General features: G+C 36.5%; 1 protein-coding gene across 2 annotated transcripts in view; it reads right to left on the minus strand.

The window, feature by feature from the left end:
• Positions 1–22,945, minus strand: part of ITFG1 (T-cell immunomodulatory protein) — a 46,158-nt gene that overhangs the window by 7,478 nt on the left and 15,735 nt on the right. Inside the window, exons 5-12 of one of the 2 annotated variants that reach the window (XM_051212118.1) lie at positions 15,336–18,096; positions 12,714–12,831; positions 11,780–11,877; positions 10,215–10,388; positions 8,411–8,508; positions 2,138–2,482; positions 1,138–1,236; positions 167–421 (exon numbers count right to left, since the gene is read on the minus strand). In XM_051212118.1, the coding sequence (XP_051072257.1) occupies positions 167–421; positions 1,138–1,236; positions 2,138–2,482; positions 8,411–8,508; positions 10,215–10,388; positions 11,780–11,877; positions 12,714–12,831; positions 15,336–15,807 (1,659 nt within the window). In that variant the 5' untranslated portion in view covers positions 15,808–18,096. Of the gene's footprint in view, positions 1–166; positions 422–1,137; positions 1,237–2,137; positions 2,483–3,997; positions 11,878–12,713; positions 12,832–15,335; positions 18,097–22,945 lie in introns of those variants that run through there. The other variant, XM_051212119.1, reaches the window with a different exon arrangement.

Below are 22,945 nucleotides of genomic sequence, written 5' to 3' on the forward strand. Positions count from 1 at the left end.
ACTATGAAAAATCGACCAACATTGTCAATTCATATAAGACAATGCCTAGGTACCATTCTCATATTATTAAATAATTCTTCCACTTTTGATAATTATATATAAATGTATATAAATTAAAAGTAGTCCAAAATGTAAGACAAATAATTTTTGAAAATAAACGATTTACTTCTCTCGATGGTGGTATAGAAATTGTCAATTTTTCAACATAATTGGCAAATTGACCTAAACCAAATATTTCAAACGGTACTTGAAGAGCACTACAACAACTTTGTGAACTTAAAAGTGCAGCAGAAAGATGACGACCTCCAGCAGCAGCTTCAGTGTTGAGGTATGAACTTATTCCAGGTACCATAAGACCATAAGGTAATCTACCATCTGAACATGAATCCGCAGATGAACAAAGTCCATTAAGAACAGTAACCTTATAGTTAAAAATGGAAGAATTGAAAGTAAATAATTATAAATGTATATTATAAAGTGTTCTTAAGTTAAACTATGCTTTAACGACAAATTAATAACATTTAGTAGAGTGACTTTAAGGTCATGACACATACACGAACGAAAAATGCTAACATAGACCATCTTATGGCAAAATTCAATAAAGGCTTGACAACTACGTATTTACAAAACAACATATCGCTATAGAAAACCATCTTCTGTCGTTACAAAGCAGAAGTGGCTGTTAAATAGGGTATATATATATATATATATATATATATATATATATATATATATATATATATATATATATATATATATATATATACGTTCTGTCGAAAAAAGACAAATAACCAACTTTTGTTCTCGAACAAAAAAAGCCTTAACGTCACACTAGTCGAATAATGAGAACAATAGACTGATGAGTTATTTATATATTGTTATGTATTAATTGTAAACGTAAAAATATCATGTCATACAGTTCACTTGATGTTGACAATACTTCTATTAGATCAGTACTGATTACGTTGAGAGAGCTGATGGAATTTGTATCAACTTGAGAAAAAATACGAATGTACCACTATCAGTAGTGAGTTAGTTTTGCAATGAAAAGTGCAAGATTCTATGTAATATATATATATATATATATATATATATATATATATATATTCTACTAAAGGAAAATAATCCAATAAATACCTTTAAGAAGTATGGATCAGTATCCACAGTACTCAGGAATAACTGGGCTGAAGGTTGATCATGGGGATTTAAAGAAACCATAAAGAAATCCAAAATACTCTACAAGTAATAAAAATGGAATACACCATAACACAGTATATAGACGAGGTAAATGTAGTTCAGTCATGCTGAAAAAAAACTTTTTGGAAAAACTCTGTCGGAAGAAAAAACAAACAGCAAGAAGACACGGGGTAGTGATGAATGTTCACATTATTTAATTGCCGTAGACTCACCTTAGTAGAACGATGGTTAATTTGACTTCCAGCTATTGGGTTGTATATTACTAGCCTTCACATGAAACAGTGGGGCTATATATTAACAAGATCTAATTTTAGAGACGTATATTCTAGTACATTACTTTTAATTCCAACATAAATAATATTAAAGTTATCTACAACTAAGAAAGTCCGTTCTCATATACTAACTTAAAGTTAAATGATAGGTGAAAAATTACAAACGAACCACGCTGTTGGAGGAAGTCCATTATATACCAACTCAAGGTCTTGGTCTACATGTCCTTGCTTGAAGGTCATAAGGGCAATCGTACATACATTATAATTCGGTTTGGTAACTAAACCCCCTGACTTATATGGTCTTCTTATTTGCACAGCAGGTTCGATTTACCGCGAGAAGCGTATATCGTGACTAAATCGGACATCAGAACATAACACTAATAAGAATCCAAACAGATTAAATTGAATTTATATTTTTGCTCGGACCAATATTCTATAATCATTTTATTCTTATTCAAAAAGATACAAGCGGCAATCTCAACAGCAGTAGATCGTCAATAAAGTAGGCTTTTTAATTTTATTTATTTAACAAACATTTGTCATGCATCATTCTGCTTAAACTATGTCGTAAAAGTTCTCTCACCTCATCCAATTCAATGTAATATCCCAAAGAATATGGTGAGACTAAACATTTAATAGCAAGCATTATTCATAAGAAAAATTCTTACATCATCAGATTGATCAAAAAATGCCAACTGACGTAGTCTAGTATTGTCTGGTGGCAATTGAACGCCCGGAAGTAGAGTAAGTTGAAAAGTGAGAATTCCATTAGAATTTAATCCTTTATTAACGAACACTCCAGGATAAACACCCATATTTTGATCACTTTTTGACCAACTCGTAACACCTAAACCTAAATCAGGTTTGCCATCCATATTGACATCACCAACTGCTGGACCAATTAATGAACTAGTCAATAAACCAGATCTTATTTGTGGAGTGGATGTTAAAGACCATCGCATAGTATTTTCTTTAACATTTGAAGGCTCCCATATTACATTAACAGGGAACCACTAAAATGTATAAATGTAAAAAAGAACAAGAAATGAATCGATTAACAAAGTGAAACTGAGGAATGCATGAAAACAAATATTACTGACTAGTAAGTTACTTTTACATACAAATAAGTATTTATTCTTATCATGTATACTCGATCGATAAATAAAAACAATATAATTTGTTGGTTTTCTAATAAAATCTTCCTGTAAAATAAGACACCAGGCAGGAGAAATGTGTGTCAATTGAGAGAAGTTACAAAGTATTTACATAACACATATATAGTCTTTGATCGTACATCTGCATCGTCAGGTGTGTTCTGACATCTGAACTGTCTTCTCGTCTAGTCTTCAAGTGTTTTGTTAATACTGTGCTTTCGATATACCAAAACTTTTCACTCCATTTGATAATTGTTGCAACTTTGAAGCCACGTTCCGCTACGCACTGCTTACAAACATCCTTGTGAGTAGCGTCCACTACACTCCTACTTATCATAAGAGAGAATAATACGGATATATGATAATCATTTCAACTGAAACACAATGATCTTAGTTTGTGAATCATTTTTCTTTTACTATTACTGATAATTTATAATACTTTGAGACAACAGAATAACAAAATATAATGGTGATATTATGAAGAAATAAAAGAGAGAAAACACGTTATAATCAACAAGTAAATGAACACAATAGTTTTTTTTAAAAGAACAACTATGAGATTTCGTTTAGTGAGAAAAATTAATCTCAATCTTATGAACAAAACATTATAGTACTACAGAAAAATTAATATTTTGATCTCTGGGACGTTGACCAAGCAGTTGTGATAGATCTTTAACCTTCATTTTGACTCCAATTGATAAAGATAAGATATATCTTATTTTTGACTCCATATATAATACTTCAGTTAAACCCATTGTGTAATGATGGTATTTAAGAGCCAAATACGAATTATTATTATTATTATTATTATTATTATTATTATTATTATTATTATTATTATTATTATTAATGGCTTTATTCAACATTATATTTTGGTACAATATAGAATTCTCAGCACAGGGTATTTCAACAAGTTACTTACTGAACAACGAACAAAAAGGCAGTAGCAAATACAAAAAGAAATTTTAAAAAAAGGTTTTTTTTAAAAAAAATAAAAAAAACCGAAAAAAAACTGTACAAACTTTTTAAAATTAAAGACATGTTAAGAATGTAAGTTATTGACTAGGTTAATTCTAACAACCTGTTCGTCACAGAGTATATTTGCTGGGTAAGGCATTATAGAACTTTTATACTTTTCCTTGCGTGCATGGATTTTAATGTAATTACGTCTCGTTCTACCAGAAGATATACAAGGAGAAAGATAAGAGTGAAGGGGATGGCTAGTATCTGATAAAATGACACCTGCCAGGAGTTTGCATGATTTTAAATGTCTATCCACAACCATATTAATTATGACCTCGAAAGATTCACCACACATCTTGCTAACTGCCTTCAGCACTCTTCGCAATACAGCAAAGTCTTTTCTCAAAATCCCGGGAAAGAATAATGGAGAACAGTAAAGAATAATAGGTAATATGCAAGAATTGACAAACTGTAAGAGTAAATGACGAGTAATTCCAAGAGCATGGAATCTCTTTATGTAGTAGGTCAGACGGAAAACCTTCTTCGATAACGATAAAGCGTGGGAAGACCAAGACAGATCAGAGGAAAAGGTGATACCAAGATAATTGACCTTCGACACTGAGTATATCAAAGAGTCCCCGATGGTACAAGCACTATGGGATCTCAAAATAGTGTTTATATTCCGTTCATGTCTCATGCTAAAGTTAACAGCTTGACATTTAGACGGATTAAGTATGAGACCATTACCAACAGACCAACAATCAGTACGAGACAAAAACTCATTCATTTCTATGGGATGTAAAGACGAAGATATAGGCATACATACAGTGAGATCATCCGCATAGTTCACAAAAGTGTTTTCTGTGGAAGATGGCAGGTCATGCAGAAAAGAAGAGAATAAAAGAGGTGAAAGAACAGCTCATTGTGGTACACCTTCCTGAGACAGTAGAGACTCTGAACACTTTCCTCCAAACACAGTGTACTGTTCCCTTCCAGAGAGGTAGGAACATAGCCAGTTGGTTATCCAGCTGTCAGTGTTGACGCTGATTAACTTGTTAAGTAAACGTTGTCTTGGTATAGAGTCAAAAGCTGAAGTATAGTCCAGAAAAGCACATCGAACATACTTCTTACCCTTTTCTAAGTTGAACACTATGTTGTGATGCAGAACTACAACAGCATCTAAAGTGCTTCTTTTGCGCCTGTATGCAAACTGGTATGGGTCAGTATGCTCTTTTATCGCAGGCTGAAGTGGAAGTATTAATAATTTTTCCATGGTTTTGAGGAAGGGTGAAGTTATTGCAACAGGTCTAAATTTTACATTCTTATCACCAAATGCTTTCTTGGGTACAGGAATTATCTTCATCTTTCTCCACATTTTCGGTATGAGATTAGATGAGAAGGATCTGTTAAATATAGTTGTGAACGGATGACACAGAACGTCAGCACATTTTTTAAAAAGGATGTTTAGGATACCATCAGGTCCCAAACATCGAGATGAATTAAGCGACTGGAGACATCCTCGTACATCAGTTTCAGTGAAAGTAGGAACACAGCTATTTTTTAAACCCGTGGATAGAGGGAGCATCACGTCAGATGACTGATGTACAAAATACTTGTTTAAGTCACAAACATTCAGCTGGTTATCGCTCCTAATCTGTCTGTCACCTGTAAGTTCTTTAAAGAGTTTCCACATACTTGGAGAGTTTTTGCAAGATAAGAGTTTTTGAGTAAACATACAGTTGAGACGTCTAATCTCTAGGTTTATCAGACCACTTAGCTTACGAACTTCATTAGATTTCTTCTCCTTGTACATTCTTTCTTTCATCCTCCGTAGTCGTTTTAGTTGTGAAGATGTAAGTCGATCAAAACTTACAAAAATGGTTTCAGTGGGACAACAAATATCAAAACAGAATTTAAGGTAACAAGTGATAACATCAGTAGTGTTTTCGAGTGAGTCATCTGTAAATAATTCCCAGTTAGTCGTATGAAGCATGTTTTTCAGATTTCGGATATTTTCTTCTGAGTAATTCCTATATTTGACTTTCTTGGGTTGACGTAAGAGTGTACTCTTCCCATGCTTTCCATATACTTTAGGTAGAACACGAATTATACAGTGATCTGAGCTAGACAATGGAGCACGTTTACGAGTCGCATATATACCCACATCATTAATGAAGACGAAGTCTAGATGAGCATCCAAACGGGTAGGAAAATTCACTACATTTTGGTGACCTAGTGACGTAAGGAAGCTACAGTCACATGAATTGAAATCACCACATACAATTGAAAGTGAATCACTGAAGGCAGTAACAGAGAACTCAGTGAATTCATCAGCAAAAACAGATAGTGCAGATAATGTACAATCTGAAGTCACGTAGATATTGGTAATATAAACATATTTGTATTTATTCAGATGTTTTGGACGACATCTTAGAGTTAGACAGTCGATAAAGTCATTTGAAAACTTAAAACACACAAACGAAGATCGACACCAGTTTATGTTTACAAACGCAGCTACACCGCCACCACACCTCTTTTTATTGTTCGATCGATCCTGACGATAAATATTAAAATCACGTAGTGATACATGGCAGTCATCTTGTAAATCATTCAACCAAGATTCTTGAATTATGATAACACTACAATTACGATACGTATTTTGACTAAGTAGGAATTGCAGATAGTCCACTTTGTTGATTAATGATCGGTAGTTAGAATTTAGCAGCTCGGGAATTGGCATACGATTAATGTTCATTCTCTTTAACGCATATTGCCAACCACCACGATGCCTTTTATAGTACTTTTTCGTAACTTGTGCAGCGAAAGGTCGTAGGTTTTTCATAAAAGCGCCTGAATAGGTTATGCGATTAATGGACATAATTATAAATTAAAACAAATGAAAAACAGATAACTTGTTGAAATAATCAGATGGCAGAAACAGGTAGCTCAGATATTCAAGCACGCCGCCGAATAGCGTATGGACCTATATTCGGTCACCAGTTACCATGATACTACATCTCCTAACGTTGCTCTGCCGCCTTCTAAATTAGACCACTAAATCAGAGGCTCGGCAAGTGGGTTCTAAGGAAACCACCTGCTTCAGTTTAGGCACTCGGGGTGTATCCCAGCTCACATGTAAACTAAATAATGACTACAACTAGAAAAACCACTCACGCTTTAATTCTCATTCTCTAAAATCAAACTCAAAACTACTCATTATTGCCCGTTTTATTTAACATTGCTTCACTTGTTTATTCCTTTATTTCCGTTCTGTATATTCTTTTATTTCTCCATTCACACAGCAGCTCATCTGTGGTGGAAATTCTGTCCTATCCAAACGATCTCAAATCACTGATTGGTCGGAAATTGAGTGGTACCACTGAATGCGAAATCCGAACCAGCCTTTCTGAAACCACGTATACCATCCAAATTGGCCTCCTTCAACACTCGCACACTAATGCAGATCGGACAACAGACAGGGCTGGCTGTCTTTAAAACGTCTTAATATCGATGTCTGTTGTCTATCCGAGACCCATATTCAAAACTCTAGCGAAGCACTACAAATTCACTCCCCATCTGTAGCTTTGAAAAGCTTGTTTCGCGTGCGTTTATCGGAGAACTCTGTGGAATCTTTGCCTGGTCCTGCTGGCGTTGGTGTCGCACTAAGGGCTAAAGCTGAGGTAAAACTAATCGATTTGAACCCCATTAACAGTCGGTTATCTGCTGTTAGGTTTGAAAGAATCAAAATGCGAAGAAGTTGGTGTGAGAAACGATGTCTTTTCGTAGTCTCTACCTAAACTCCGACAGATTGCAGCCCGGTTGCCATCAAGGATGAGTTTCACCACCAGTTATCTGTTCTTCTACAGATCGTACGTCCGACAGATATTGTAGTACTAGCCGGAGACTTGAATGCTCAGGTCGGGCGTCTAGGCACAGAAGAAAGTCATTTAGGTGGCCGATAGGGACGTGTTGGTCTCAGGTCAGATAACGGGGACCGTCTACTGCAACTGTGAGCAGACCATAACCTGTTTCTGGCTAGCACTAACTACCTGCACAGTTATCACCGATGTGTCATCTGGCGTCCTGCCTCTGCATTTCAAACCTGGACTCAGATTGATCACATCGCGATCAGCTAACGCTGGCATGGTTGCGTACATGACTGCCGCTCCTTTTGGAGTACCTATCTGGACTCCGATTATTCCCTTGTTTGCATTCGTGATGTTAGTGTGTCTGTCAAAGGTCGGATCTACAACGCGTCGGTGAGAGCATTTTTGCTTTATGCTTGTGAAACCTGGACTCTCCAACTTGAAAATGTTAGATAACTCTCCGTGTCTGATCATCGTTGTCACCGAAAGATTGCTGACATCCAGTAGCAACAAAATGTGTGTAATACAGAGGTTCGTCATCGTGTGTTCGGGAAGAGCGACGATAATTAGGCTGGTGTCACCATCTTGAAACACCAACTTCGATGGCTTGGACATGTCGTCCCAGAGAATTCCACATCGCACTGGGACTAGATGGAAAAAGTGGAGATTATCAGTGTATGACATAGCGTCGTGGTATCAAGGAAAGCTGTACAGGACTGGCTTCTGATGGACCTTCGTGACTCTCCAGTTGAGGTTCCAGAGATGGTGCAACACAATGGCTTGAGATGTTATCAGACAAGGATAACCATAAGGCCCGTGGCGATCCTGACGTATCATTCTTTTACTTTCATCATAAAAAAGGAAACAACTTCTTTAACTAGAAATATCCTTTCTGGTTGTATTTTTCTTCTTCTTCTTCATAATAATAATAATATAACACAGAGAAGCGAAAACTAACCTTTCGATCTTTGAAAGAATATATATATATACTACTGGTATCCAAACATTTAGCGTCTCTGCATACAGGTAGAAGTAAATCAATTGAGCCATCATAGTCTACCATAGTAGAAAAATCAAATAATAATAATGATAATAATTTCCATCAGCAATATTAATATTATGTACATTACTATTTGGCACAATAACTTAACAGATTCACATACGAACAGAACAAATGTCAATCATTACAAGCTGAGATCTAAAATCAAAAACCTGATTGTAATACAGAGTAACTGTTTTGTTGTAGTCGAAGATACCTTAAGATGCACCTATGAACCAGTACAGGACCGAATCTAAAACTTTCACATCTCAAGGTAAATATGGTATACTTAGATAAATGAGTTCGTCTATAAAACAGACTCGTCTTTACATCTAAAGTACTACTCTATGATGATATTCTACAAATTACTAATTAAACGATCGACATTCAATATCAGTTTGATTTGATCGTCCACCAAAACTTAAAAGTTTACGCTTAGAACCTGATTGGCTAAAGGGTATCGCATAGTTCCACCTTGACTGGTAATGTGTTATTATTTTAACATATAATACAAGTAAAAAGTAACTCCTAAAGATTTGGACATTGCTGAATGTTTTTCATAGTACTTCGACTGGGTTCATTGAATTTTATCAGAACCAAGTTTGCTATAATAAATCAAAGTCAACAAATCAAACGTTGTGAAAGAAGTTTTGGACAACTAAGAAAATGGATAAAGGGTTAATAGGTGAACATTATCCCATCCTTACTTCCATGTATGGCATGATTTGTCTTACATAAGCTCCTTTACAGAATTACATGCTAGTTTACTAACTCGACAAGCTAATATTCGACCAAAAACAAAGGTACTGAAGAAAGGATTAGTTATAAAGCGAAAGAAATTGGGAATCAGGAAAAAAGAGCTGCAGCCATTTTGTCATTGTTTCATGCATCCTTTGTTTTGAACCAAGTTACTGAAGATTACAGTCATTTAGGAGTGTTTAATCTGCCGTACACGAGATCAAATGAAGTCAAAAAACCGTCCTAAATTCTTGGGATATTTGTGTATGAATGCATATAAGTACTGAGTGATTTTATAACAAATAATTGGTTTATGTTAAACTTATACTCAAGATAATGGACTCAACAACAAAACTTGACTCAATGCATACAGGCTGAAAATCAGTTGTATGATATGATCGGACGAATAAAATTCGCATCAACCAGTAAGAAAACAGATTACGATTAACCCATAAAATAAAAGAGAATAAATACGAGTTACTCATATGAAATAAATTCATAATGCACAAATCGACAGGTAGAACTAAGTGCTTTGCCAATTATCGACGATAATCTTCACGTCAATGACTATCTATGTCAGTATGGTCGATCAAGAAGTCTAAATGACACAATAACTCCTATGGGTATTGGTCGTAGTGGTTTAGTAACTACGTGTTGTTGAAATCTATTCCTGATAGAAAAAGAGACCGTGAGTTAGTAAAATTAGATCGCGCAAACTTTCATATTAGAAACCTGTTGGCCCTGTCTATTATGCCCAAACTGCTTCAAACTTAAGGGGGATTTATCAAACTGGACAGTTGATAAGCGAAAATTTCTCTCATGTGACAAGTTGCAGTTTGATCACTGAAGCCTCTCCTATATATTAAGAAGGAGCTGAAAACCCCATTAAACGCTGCTTATAGACTCTATAACTGTTTTACTGACAATACACACTCCAGTTTTATAGTTTCAAACTTGTTTTAAAATGAAAACACTAAATACTTACCGAAATCATTCAACACGAATAATCCCAAAACAGATTGTGGAGTACTTAATAACTTAGGATCGAGATCAATTAATTCAGCATTAGTTACATCAGGCAAAGAACCAATCGATGATTGAGTACGTAGTATCACCTGTAATTGTTGTGTATTCTCATTATCCACAAGGATTACAATATCTACATAAATGTCATTCACGAAAAGTAAGTATATGAATATACAAAATTGTTAGCTTGATTGACAGCCAGTCTTAGTAATTACCCTCAGTTGGAACAAAACATAAGATTACCAAATAAAAACTAAATTTTTAAATTTACCGCACTGACATTGTGACAATAAAAATATTGACGTCCAGTAAAATACTGAAGTATAATTTTAACAACCTGTTATTTTAACGATAAACTGTTTAGGTATACCCAAGTAAACTGTTACCTAAAACAGTTTAGCACTAATATACCAGTAATGATTACACAACGCAGGCGCTCAAGTTTACTGAATAACAATCATAGAAGTCAACCTCTATTTTGCACTGAAATATGAAGCAGAAGTGATAGAAGTATAATATATACTGCATTCGTTATGTACTTCAGCATCATAATTTATTTATAGAAGTGAATTATTGGTATTGTTCTATTGGCTTCCACAGAGAATTTCTTGTCGCATTTCAGTGACAATTTCCTTTAATTAATGTGTAGGAAAATCCAATGCTGATCATGTTAAATATCATCTTGAATTTTGTTAATTCTTTTATTCTATCAACTTAATACGTTATTTTTCACCAATTATATTCCTGTCTTTCCCTTCTGGGAGCTAAACTATATGACAGAAGCAACCTATTATCTTTATTACACAAAAAAGCTGATACAAGAGACAATGATTTCACTGTATGTATTTGTCTAATCAATAAAATCATAAAAGGAAAAAGGAGCCAAATACAGATAAGACAATCAATGAATTATTTTAATAGTAAAACGGATATCTAATGGATGCTGGAATTATGTCCAGAAACAAGTTTGTTTGATTCCCTTTATTATGTAAACATGTACTATTGAAGATATATGTTAAAACCTACGTACTGTAAAAATTAAAAACTATTTTATTTTCCAAGTAAAATATATTACAACACTACCTAAGTGAATGTTATGCATCTCATCTGCTAAGCGTACATGTTTACGTAATCAGATTCTAGCCACCATTTTTGGGTTAAGGCTAATGAATCTACTTAGCTGTCCAAACCGAAGTAAATGGAATAAGAGGTTTAAACCTGAAAATTATTGATTGAAAGTCACTAACTGACTGCTCCATAATACTATTAACACTGATTACAAAGAATATACTTATAATATATGAATAATTGTTTAAAAGAGAATTTCAAAGTGAAAATACAACAAAATCGGTAATCACATATCAACTTTTTATGAAAAGTAAATCTATTTACGAAGTGTTAAATTCTAATTATAATACAACTTTCTACATGATGGTGAAAAACCAACAAAAAAAGAGAAAAGGAAAAACAGGCTTTTCAATGCAACAACATTGCGACAAGTTTCCAATTGAATAGCTGGCTTACCAGGAACACCATCTCTGTTGATATCCCCGAAAGCTGAATAACCAAGTCGAGACCATGAAGGGCCAGAATAGGCAGTGGATAATTTCGTAAGCTCATTTCTATAATATTATTATTTAATAAATGAATGTGAACAAGTTAAATTTTAAGAGCTCGACAGAGCAATATTGTTTGTTATTCGAAATAGAAATTAGATTATAACAACGTTACAAAAATTCACCAGCTGAGTCATTTAACTTGTTTTGTAGATTTTATTTTATATTATACAAACGGTATGATGATAAAATTCTAACCGGATGCACAGCAGAATACGAACTGGTGATTCAACATTAGTTTAGATAAATTTGGCACACAACAGTCAATCAGCAACAACGTAGGACCAGGCATATATATGCATCGTCCCAATTTGCCATACTTCATTAAGACAACAAGATAAACACCTAATTCATAGAAGTAGCTACTTCAATGATAGTAATATATAAAAGAAAGATTGAGTATAAGGATATAATACAATAAGAAAGATATAAAGTAATTTTAATCTCACGGACGGTGCTAATTTCTAACTTCAGACAATAGGTGGAGGGTTGCGCAAGATTATGGATCGATCAAAACTAGATATTAACGCCGTTTAATGTCGGACCAGTGGTCTAGAGGTTAAGCATTTCCGTGCGAAACTGAGGGTCCTGGGTTCGAGTCCCGAGAGCGCGATCGTGGATACGCATTGCTAAGAGGTCCCATACTAAGAAGAAACGGCCGTCCAATGCCTCCAGGTTTTCAATGGTTATCTAGCTTAGACAGACTCATGAATTCAACTATTAAAACCATACATTAATAAAAAACTGGGATGATGAAAAAGCTAAACCTTTTAAGATCCAGTTGACAACAAAGCTTTGATTATACTCGGAGAACAAACAAATAAATCAAGAAATTAACATACCCGCCTATATATGCTACTCGATGTCCTGACACTTCGCCGTATACATCAGCAATCATATCAGAATTTAAATCGCATACTAATGGTTGAGAAGTAAAAGTATCCAGAAATTTTGGTGAACCTGAACATTTATTAGGAATTTTAAAAAAGTAACAACATTAGAAGTCATGTCTATCTTTAACATTTTAAAGTAAACTATTTTAAGAAAGAAAAATGTAGTTGTAAATTCTCTTTAATCAAAACAATAAGTGAAATCTCTCACGAACTTTGTACAACAATGAAAAATTCACATTGTTTTGGTGAAATATCTAATCTACTTAGAAAAAGAGACAACATGATAAGACAAAATTAAGTTAGAGGAATAGTTGTTGTTCAAATACTTAGATGTAACTCACCAATGAAGTACAAACCGATGTATTTTGCTTTAAGTTACACTATTTGTATGAGGGCTAATCATACTTACTATTTGGATGCCTAGAATGAAGTATATGCAGTGAATTTGGAGCTATACCACCACTCCACTCAGGTACTTAAAAGTCTAATATAAATTATAATGAAATAATAAACTATATGGTATTACCGTATATCCATATTCAACGTACACTATAATTATAAGTAAAAAAACTAACCCTCGCGTAAACATTTTGGAGCGAATAAGCTTTTTCCTGTCAAAAATGTTACAAAAAACCGACACACAAGAACATTAAACAGTATCTATAGCCTAGTTATACTACAGAAAATCTTTGAGTTGAATGAACAGATGAATAAAACTAGCAATGTATGGATGTGTGGAGATATACTCTGATGAAACTAATTAGTCAAGATTTTTAAGTCATTTGATAAAGAAGTGAAGTACGGTACCTGATAATTCAGATCATATTAAACTAGTTTCATGAAGATAAAATGATGGTAAGTTTTTATGTAGTGTGTTTATTGACTAATGTGCCAATTAGACATTATTAGACAACACCTGATAGAATCCGATAATAGCTTGGGTTTGTAATAGTTATAAGGTTTATCAGTGGGTATGAAGAGCATACACGCTTTAAAATAAAAAAATAGGTGCATTAATTAGATTCCGAATTTCCCAGATAATATCACATCTATTTGAGCAATTAGTTAGAAGTTAAAATGATTTTCGTCAGGAGGTACAAAACCAGCCAGAGAATTCTTGAAAAACAGGAATAATCAAATGGATATTTCGTGCTAATTCCTCCTCCTATCCAGTGCATACCTACGACTACAAACAAGATCGACCTAGCAAATGCAGGAATCGTTGCAAGCACGATATCTTTATGAAGATAAATCATATCATGTGTAGCGGTATGAATTTATACTTGATGCAGTGTACCTTCTAACTCATCTGGCAACAGCCCAAGATATTAACATTATGTTCATCTAAATTTCTGTAATCAAACTGCCAAGAAATAACATTAATCTGTACAACACACGTAACCGAGACACCAAACAGATATGCGCCACACTACATCATTCGATTTGTGTGAGGGCTGAGATACTAGCCGGGCGCCAAAACCGAGGGGGGTGGTTTTCTTAGGAGGCCACTCCCCGAACTTTTGGCCTAGAGGTCTAATCCACAAGGCAACGGAGTGACGTCAAGAGATGCAGTCCTATGGTAGCCGGTGACCAACAATAGGTTCATACGCCGTTTGTTTCCTTAAGATCCTGGAGCCCATTCACACGATTGGTTTCGAATCAGTGTTTTCTAACTCTCCAAGGTGGATCCTCCGTATCCACCAACACGATTAAATTACTGGACATTCGCTTTTCGTCCTCTCAATTTCGTAAACAACAACCCCACCGCGAGAAGGCAGTGAGTCGGACTTTCCTGATAATGGCTGTATACGCGTAGCCATGTGAGAGCATTTAGAGAGGGAGAGATGACTCTCCCCACTCTAGGCCATACCATGGCATGTGTGTGCCATGTAACCAGGTTCTAGACCAGACTTTGATTTAGGTAAAGTTGTGAGATAAATTTATTCTTCTGTATAAACTATTATTAACTGTAAAGAAAGCTATGGACTTAAGAGGGGATATGAATTAAATCGATCTGCCTCAAGAAGAAGAATTTTGAACTATAGCACCTAATTTTTAACTCGAAGCCGGTAGCTGAAACCTATCAGTGATTCCATGGGCTGATGCCACATCTCAGTTTCACCACTGCTATCTTCCATTCAATTTACTCTTACCGCAGTCAGTATCGCTAGTCAACGTAGAGGGGGATTGGATATAGCATATGTCCCAGCCACCTAACTCAATGAAGAATCACAGCATCGTCACAACCGACCATCTTTACCTTGACCCAAAATACCTAATTCTAGCATTGCTCCCTCCGCTGTTCCATCGAAACCGAGGAATGCTTAGAAAATATTAAAGTTCAAATACTAGTAACGCATGTATTCCCTCTTCTGTCAAAGGTCATGTTTAAAATCAATCAATATGAGTAGTTGGGCTGAACTATCAACTCAAACCTCCACAAACAAGATTTGTTGTCTATTGATTTAACTTGTATTTTCTTGAGTCGCAATAAAGTTGATTTGTGTAGGAATCAGAAATCATAAAAACATATGATCTCATAACACAGAATATATATCACTGTAGACTTACCGAATTTCCCACGATATTCACCACTTGAGCCATAAGCTACATATACATCAAATGGTCCCCTATCTGAACTACCGGTGACTAGTAAAAGATCAGTCCGAGAATCTCCATTGAAATCAGAAGTAGCAACACCACGAACAGGCTTAGACAAAGAATTACCAATTATTTCAACAGGTGGAGAAAATCTCACACTAGATAGTATTGGTGAAGTGGATTGAAAACCTTTATTGTCAGATTGTAGAACAGCAAATAATTTCGAACCATCGCCATTGGCAAATATAATATCCATTCGACGATCAGCATTTAAATCAGTGAATGCTGCCAATTGAAAATCTGGCCAAGCATTTATTTGTTGATAAAAATCAGATGGATTGTTATTTAAAACAACATTTTTATCCGAACTCACCAAAAAGAATAACAATAGTAAATAAAATTTAGTCACCATGATAAATGATGGAATACGGATTAATTTCATTGTCGTATGAAGCAAAACGTTAAAGTTCACTGGATGTCAGACAAATCTAGGGAAGTGAATAAACAATAAATTGCTTTTAAGAATAGTAACGACAAACTGAATAGTATAAGTCAGAATATTTTTTAGTCACTGGAGTCACCTCTTACATCACAGTTACAAATAAAACAAGATATAATGCAAATATGCATTGGCTCAAATTGCAGTTCGAAAAGAAAGAATTACTTAGCGTAACAAAAGAGAATGTGACTAATTCTGAGCTGTACCTGAAAACTTCAACTACTGATTGTGATTACTGTGTACACCTTGACCAAGTAGTCGGCACTTATCAACATGGCTTAAAACAAGTCAACGACTCCATGAGCTGACGTCACATCATAATTGAACCATTCTTCACTCCTTGTATGCATTTTTAAGGAAGTGTAAATAAACTGTAGACATAGGGGAATAACCATAAATTGAGTAGGGTACAAAACAAAGCGCTTTAATTTATTTTATGGTATACAAATAATTGATGTTGAAGTCAGCTATCCTTGAATTGCACTACATTAATTTGAAGTTTTATTTTAAATGAGATGAATGAATTAACAAAAGTGAATATTAAAATTGGATGATTAGATTTGAGAACAATTAATGATCATATGGAATCGAAAAGTTAAATCGACGGAAACCATTCACATAATGAGAATAAGGAAAAACTTCTGATAAATTTATATTGCACATGTACACAGAGTATTCTTGTAAAGCTTTCTAAGTGATACACGAGATTATAAAATGAAAAAACAGAATGATGGCTCTGCAAAATGATCTTTAAGAATTCCTATATAGGTGATTCAGTGATCAGTTATTATTTTCAGTAGGTATGATTAAACTTTAAATATTTATTCACATCGACTGTTTTATTGACCTAATTTTCAACTTCTTTAACTAGTTAGTTGATGAAATGAGTTTATGTCCGGAGCTTTAACCGGATCGGTGGACACTGAGGATCCACCTGGGAAAGTTGGAAAACCATGATTCCAAACCAATGATCCACATGGGCTCCAGGATCCTGAAAGAACAAACGGCATATGAACCAATAGTCGGTCACCGGCTACCATAGGATTGTATCTCCTGACGTTGCTCCACTGCCCTGTAGAGCAGACCTTTAGGTCAAAGGTTGGGGGAGTGGCCTCCTAAGAAAACCACCTGCTTCGGCGTAGGCACCCGGACAGTATCACAGCCCACACACAAATCAAGTGACTTTTTGGCGCATATGTATTCGGTGCACCTTTGTACCAGTGTTTATGTGTTCAAATAAATAAATGTCAAATGATGTGTAGACTAGTTTTAAGAATATTTTCATCACCCAATAAGCTTATGAAATTTGCTCGATTTACACCTGCATCATGAAGATAATCACGCATTTTATATTAATAGAATTAACTCTAGGAGACACCAGTTCTGAATGTAACAATATATTACGTTCATTTAATAGGCAGAACAAACCAGTAAATTAGTTGAAACAATGTGTCTTTTATCATATCAGAACAAATATTTGTTCCATAAATTTATTTATCAAAAAAAACAAACAAATATAATAAAAATAAATAATCAAATTATTATCATAAATTTTCCTAAGGAGAAAAATCAAACAGATTCCTTATCTACCCTACAATTCACCAACAATACTACATAGACATAGAATATCCATAATATAAAAAGACATAAAACAGGGTGAAAAAAAGAAGGGAAGAAAGATTTCTGAAATAAAAAGAGGTGAACCTACTTCATACATCAGCTTGCATTGAACGCATTTTCAAGAAATAATAAATATATTTATAGAGAAGTTTCTGAAAAAGTTGAATAAAGTATTGACAAAATAACTTAGAAAATAATCAACTTTATTACAAAACTATGAACAGTAATAACTAGGTCTTTTTTCATCTTTTTTTTCTAGTCTTTTAAACTTTTATTTAATAAATAACTAATGACAACGACGATAAGACTAAGAGAGAAAATAGTTCTTTGATGCTGCGTAACTAATCCCCATAATATATGTTTATTTGTAGATTTTGAAAATGGTTGACGTATTATTGGTGATCGGTTTAGTAATTTTTGCTCACGATATTTTAGAATACGTTTATTGCCTAATTCAATCAATTTGTCTGGTTCTAAATCGATGTAAATTTTTAAAGCTTCACGGATAAGCTCCTCAACAGGATGTAGTTTAGGTAGACGTGCAAGTGTTTGATACAAAAGAGCAAAATCCAACGGTGTTGATTCCACTTCTTTGGCACTGATAGTAATTATCTATGAAAAGGGGGATATTTTTAATTTTAAGACGAAATCAACAATAGTTTATTGGTTATTAAAGAGTAAAAAAATAATCATGGAAAGTGTATAAAACAGAAAAGTAGACAATATACAACCATTTCATATTCTTGGAACGTGTCTAGCAATAGAATACAGCGGGAACGTTCCATCGCATTTTGGATCCATTAGCTGGATGTACTTGAATTTCAGTGTTGATGTGATATAACGGATTAATGGAAATCTTTCCTCTCGTTCCACGATATAGTACGATAAGACTGGTGACCGAGTTTATACTACCACTGGATTGAATACTCGATTTACACGTTATACACAGATTAGATCACGTCATACCATATACCCGATTCACAATCGCAAATAGAGAACCAGTGTAACTCTAGACAACACTTTACTCCACACAATTACAAACAATCACTCGCAGTGAGTCCGTGGTAGATATCAATAGAATGAAAGGAAATTACATATTTGATATACAATAAGCTGTGTACCTATTTGTCCACGCTCAGTGGCCAATCATATTTACTTCCACTACCATACATAATGTTTGCACAGAAACTTGGAATCACTGTGTTTAGCTTCAAACGGACAATTTGTTATCCATTGAGCAACCGAATCTACATGGCCACTAACTTTTTCAATAAGTATAAAGGTATCAATAAGGGCTTGCAACTTCACACTGTTGATATTCAGGACTGTAATTGATTAGTCTCAACTACCATGTATGAATCGTAAACGGACTGCCTTGATACAGCATTATATCACAAGTTCTAGTAAACTTCCAAAATAGAAACCGGCCAATTGCAGTCCCGAATATCAACAACAGTAAATTACAAAACCTTAGTAATAATGTAGTGAAGAAGAACACGGTTGAGGACAACCAAATTGTATTTAGGACAAATTACAGAATTACTTGGTAAAATAGAAAAACCATATAGTAAATCGTTAATTTGCAAAATATCATTCTATCATATCTAATGTCTCGCATTTCATTGTTCATGCGATTTCTTACAAATTCCATTGTTTTCTCGCTCTTCTTTTCTTGATCTTCTCCATCTTCTGCTGCCAGACATTACGTTCTTTTGACTCACGTTATATACTACTTATATCAATATAAGTAGCACGCACCACACTCGTCCCCCCTTTCAACAAGTTGCTGTCGTAGTCTTTCTGATCTCCGTACCGCTGTGTTCTTTGGTGCTTTTCGTGATTCACACCCATGATGATCTTGAAACCATCTCTGTAGTTGACTAGCATTTACGCGCTTCTGCTTGTCTTCTCTCCGAATAGTGTAGACCGAGCCGCGTCTCTCCGTTATAACATACGGTCCTTCCCATTTTGGGGCCAGCTTCCCCGACCCTGCTCCCCCTGCTATGTTACTTTTTCGTTCTCTACACTTTACTAGGTCCCCCACTGCAAATGGTTTCCACGTTCTCCTCTGTTGTTCTGCCTTCTTTGTGTCTGATATTTGTTTCTTTTTCACGTTCCTTATTGCCTCTCTCCTCTCTTTTCTTAACCTTGTTGTCGTCCACTTCTGTTGTTGTGGCCAGGTCTTATTATGCATTGGAAGTCGTGGTTGTCTGCCATACATGAGCAAGAAAGGTGACTTCTTGGTTGTTCCTTGTGTGGAGGAACGATGTGCCAGCAAAATCAATGATAACTCTTTCTCCCAATTTCCTCCTTTTGATGCTAACCATTCCTTTAACGTCCGATTGTTTCTCTCTGTAAGCCCGTTTGTCTGAGGATGATACGGTGTAGTTCGTATTCTCTTGATGCCAAACTGCTTTAAACGGGCTTTAAACTCGTCACTTTCAAAACAGGGACCCTGGTCAGTTAATATCATCTTCGGTATTCCGTGACACGCTACAATATGCCGGATTACCACCTCGGTCACTGTCCTTGCCCGCTGGTCTGCAATGGGTACGGCATCTACCCAACGTGTAGCATGTTCCGTCATCACTAACAGGTACTGGTTACCGCTCGCCGTCTGTGGAAACGGTCCCATCACATCCAACGACCATAGATCACCGACTGCGGTTACTGGGATTGACTGTAATGGCGGTTGTGTGTATCGATCGCTTTTCATTAGCTGACACTGCTGGCAGGTTAACACGTATTCAGCCACATCTTCTCTCATGCTCGGCCAGTATGCACTTTGTCGTAGTAAGTCCGTCGTTCTTGCGATGCCTGTATGTGCTACCTGGTGACACTCGTGTATCACTTTGCGCCGCCAGTCTTTCGGGATCACCGCCACCCAATTTTCATCATCGTCCTGCCAGGTCAGCACTCCATATGAGTTCACTCTCAGTCGGTCCTTTTGCCGAAGCAGCGTTATTACCTCCTTGTCCATTGTTCGTTTATCTACGTCTGCTCCCTCTTTTATCACTCTGATTACCTCTCGAAGGTTAGGGTCAGCTTTCTGCTGCCGGACGAGTTCTAATGGGTCTCCCTCTAAACTATTCACCGCGTATGCTGTTAATGGCAGGTCGGCTTCCATGTCTGGTCTTGACAAGTAATCTGCCATTACGTTTTCTTTTCCTGGAACATGGCCGATACTGAAATCGTATTCTTGCAGGCGTATCATCCATCGCGCCAACTTCCCTCGGGGGTCTCTTGCTGTTTTCAACCACTGCAGGGGTTTATGGTCGGTCTCAATGTGAAATCGTCTACCTAAAAGGTATGGTCTCCATTTTTCCACTGCCCACACGATCGCTAAACACTCCTTTTCGATGGTTGAATACTTCTGTTCAGCAGGTGTGAGGACGCGACTCGCGTATTCCACCACTCTATCAGCCTGACTCAACACAGCACCTATACCATGATCACTCGCGTCTGTGGCCACTGTAAACAGTCTTCCCGGTTCAGGCAGTCTGAGCGTCATCTGGCGATCGTCTAGCATGTTTTTGATTCGGTTGAACGTTTGTTCGGCAGTCTCAGTCCACGTAAACTTGGTGCTGCTTAATAACTTATATAAGGGTGCTGCTATTTCGTTGAAATTCTTGATAAACCGACTGTAGAACGCCGCTCTTCCCAGGAACTGTCTCAACTTCCTTTTCGAATTAGGTACTGCAATATTTTTTATGGTAAGAATTTTCTCCGGCAATGGTTTTATTTCTCCATTTCCCACTTTATGTCCCAACAATGTGACGCTACTTCTCGCTATCTGCGACTTGTCCTTATTAATCCGAAGTCCAAATTCGTCAATTCGCTTTAAGACCGCTTCCACATGCTTGATGTGATCTGTTTCTGTTTGACTGTACACAACTACATCGTCGCCATATACCTCGACATTATCTAGATTCTTGAGCAGCAGTGTCATTAATCTTCTGAACGTGAACGGTGCACCCGCCAACCCGAACGGCATTCGTTTAAATTGATACTGTTTATCACGTACAGTAAACGCTGTCTTGCTTCGATCACTCTGTTTTATAGGCAGTTGCCAATAACCTGACCGTAAATCCAGCACTGTAAACACCGTGGCATTCTGTAGCCGATCTAATGTTTCCGCCACTGTTGGCATTGCACAAGGCTTCAGGTCTGTTATATTATTCAATTCTCTGAAGTCGACACAAAATCTATACTTTCCATTTGGTTTCTTTACCAAGAGTACCGGCGAGCTATATGGACTGTCCGCTTCCTCAATTATACCTTCTTTTAACATTTCCTGGACCTGACGATTTACCTCGGCCTCTAAATGCACCGGGACACGACGTGTTGCAAATATATTTACTCGACTGTTCTTTATCGGTATTTCGTGCTTTACTCTGTCACAATATCCATACGGCTCCCCATCTCCAGTGAATAGTTTGGCATACTTTTTGCATAACTCGTGAATGTTTAGCTTCTTTGACGAGACATCCGCTGCAACTCTTATTTCAGCAACTTCGCTACTTTCGTGTATTGTCAATGAACCATATTTCGTGACCACCTTACCGCTTCTTAAGTCAACTATCGCTTTTACTTCTCTTAGGAAATCTGCTCCTAATATCGGTCTCGATAAACTTGTGGTTACGACGAACGGAAAATTTATCTCAGCATCACCCACTTTTACGATACTGTTAGATACGCCAAACACCTCTAACATATGGCCCCCTATCGTGTGGACAGCTAATGTACACGGCTTGATTCTCTTACATTGCTCTTTGCCTATTAACGATACTGCTGCACCTGTATCGATCAGACAAACTAAATCGCGCTCATTTATGTTCACTCTCGTATATACTGCCCCTCTGTCTACTAACGCAACAATCCCCAGATTCCTAGGATAGAAAGAACAATCGTTGTAACGTCTAACATATCTGCGTTTTCGTCTTGTTGGACAGTTTAACTTCCAATGTCCTGTCCCTCCACAAGCGTAACATTTATCGTTCCTTTTATTGTTCACTCGTATTGCTGCAATCTCACGCTCCAGCTCCTCAATCTTCTTCTCGACACTACTCATCTCCTGCTTTTCGCACCCGACTGGAGCTACTGTTTGCGTCATTAACCTTCGCCAGTCCACTGATATCCATCGGTTGCGCTGCGTTCACCAGTTTCAGTTGTTGGGAGACGGTGGCAGGCACACTCTCGATAAACTGTGACGCCAACAACTGTGCCTCCGACTCCTCATCCAGACTCGGCAGTGCACGGCGTAACAATCTGGTAAGCTCCACAGCCAGCACCAGTGGGTCACCATCGACCGGCAACCTCGCCAGCCGGAACTTCTGCAGCGCGTTCTCTCTGTCCACTGGGCTGTCAAACTCCGCCGCCAACCGCTCCGTGACTGCCTCCCATGTCGTCTTCTCGCCAGCACCGTCCAAGCTGTCATACACAGCCTTCGCCCTGCCTCTCA

This window comes from Schistosoma haematobium, chromosome ZW (assembly GCF_000699445.3).
Source record: "Schistosoma haematobium chromosome ZW, whole genome shotgun sequence".
Lineage (NCBI taxonomy): Eukaryota > Metazoa > Platyhelminthes > Trematoda > Strigeidida > Schistosomatidae > Schistosoma > Schistosoma haematobium.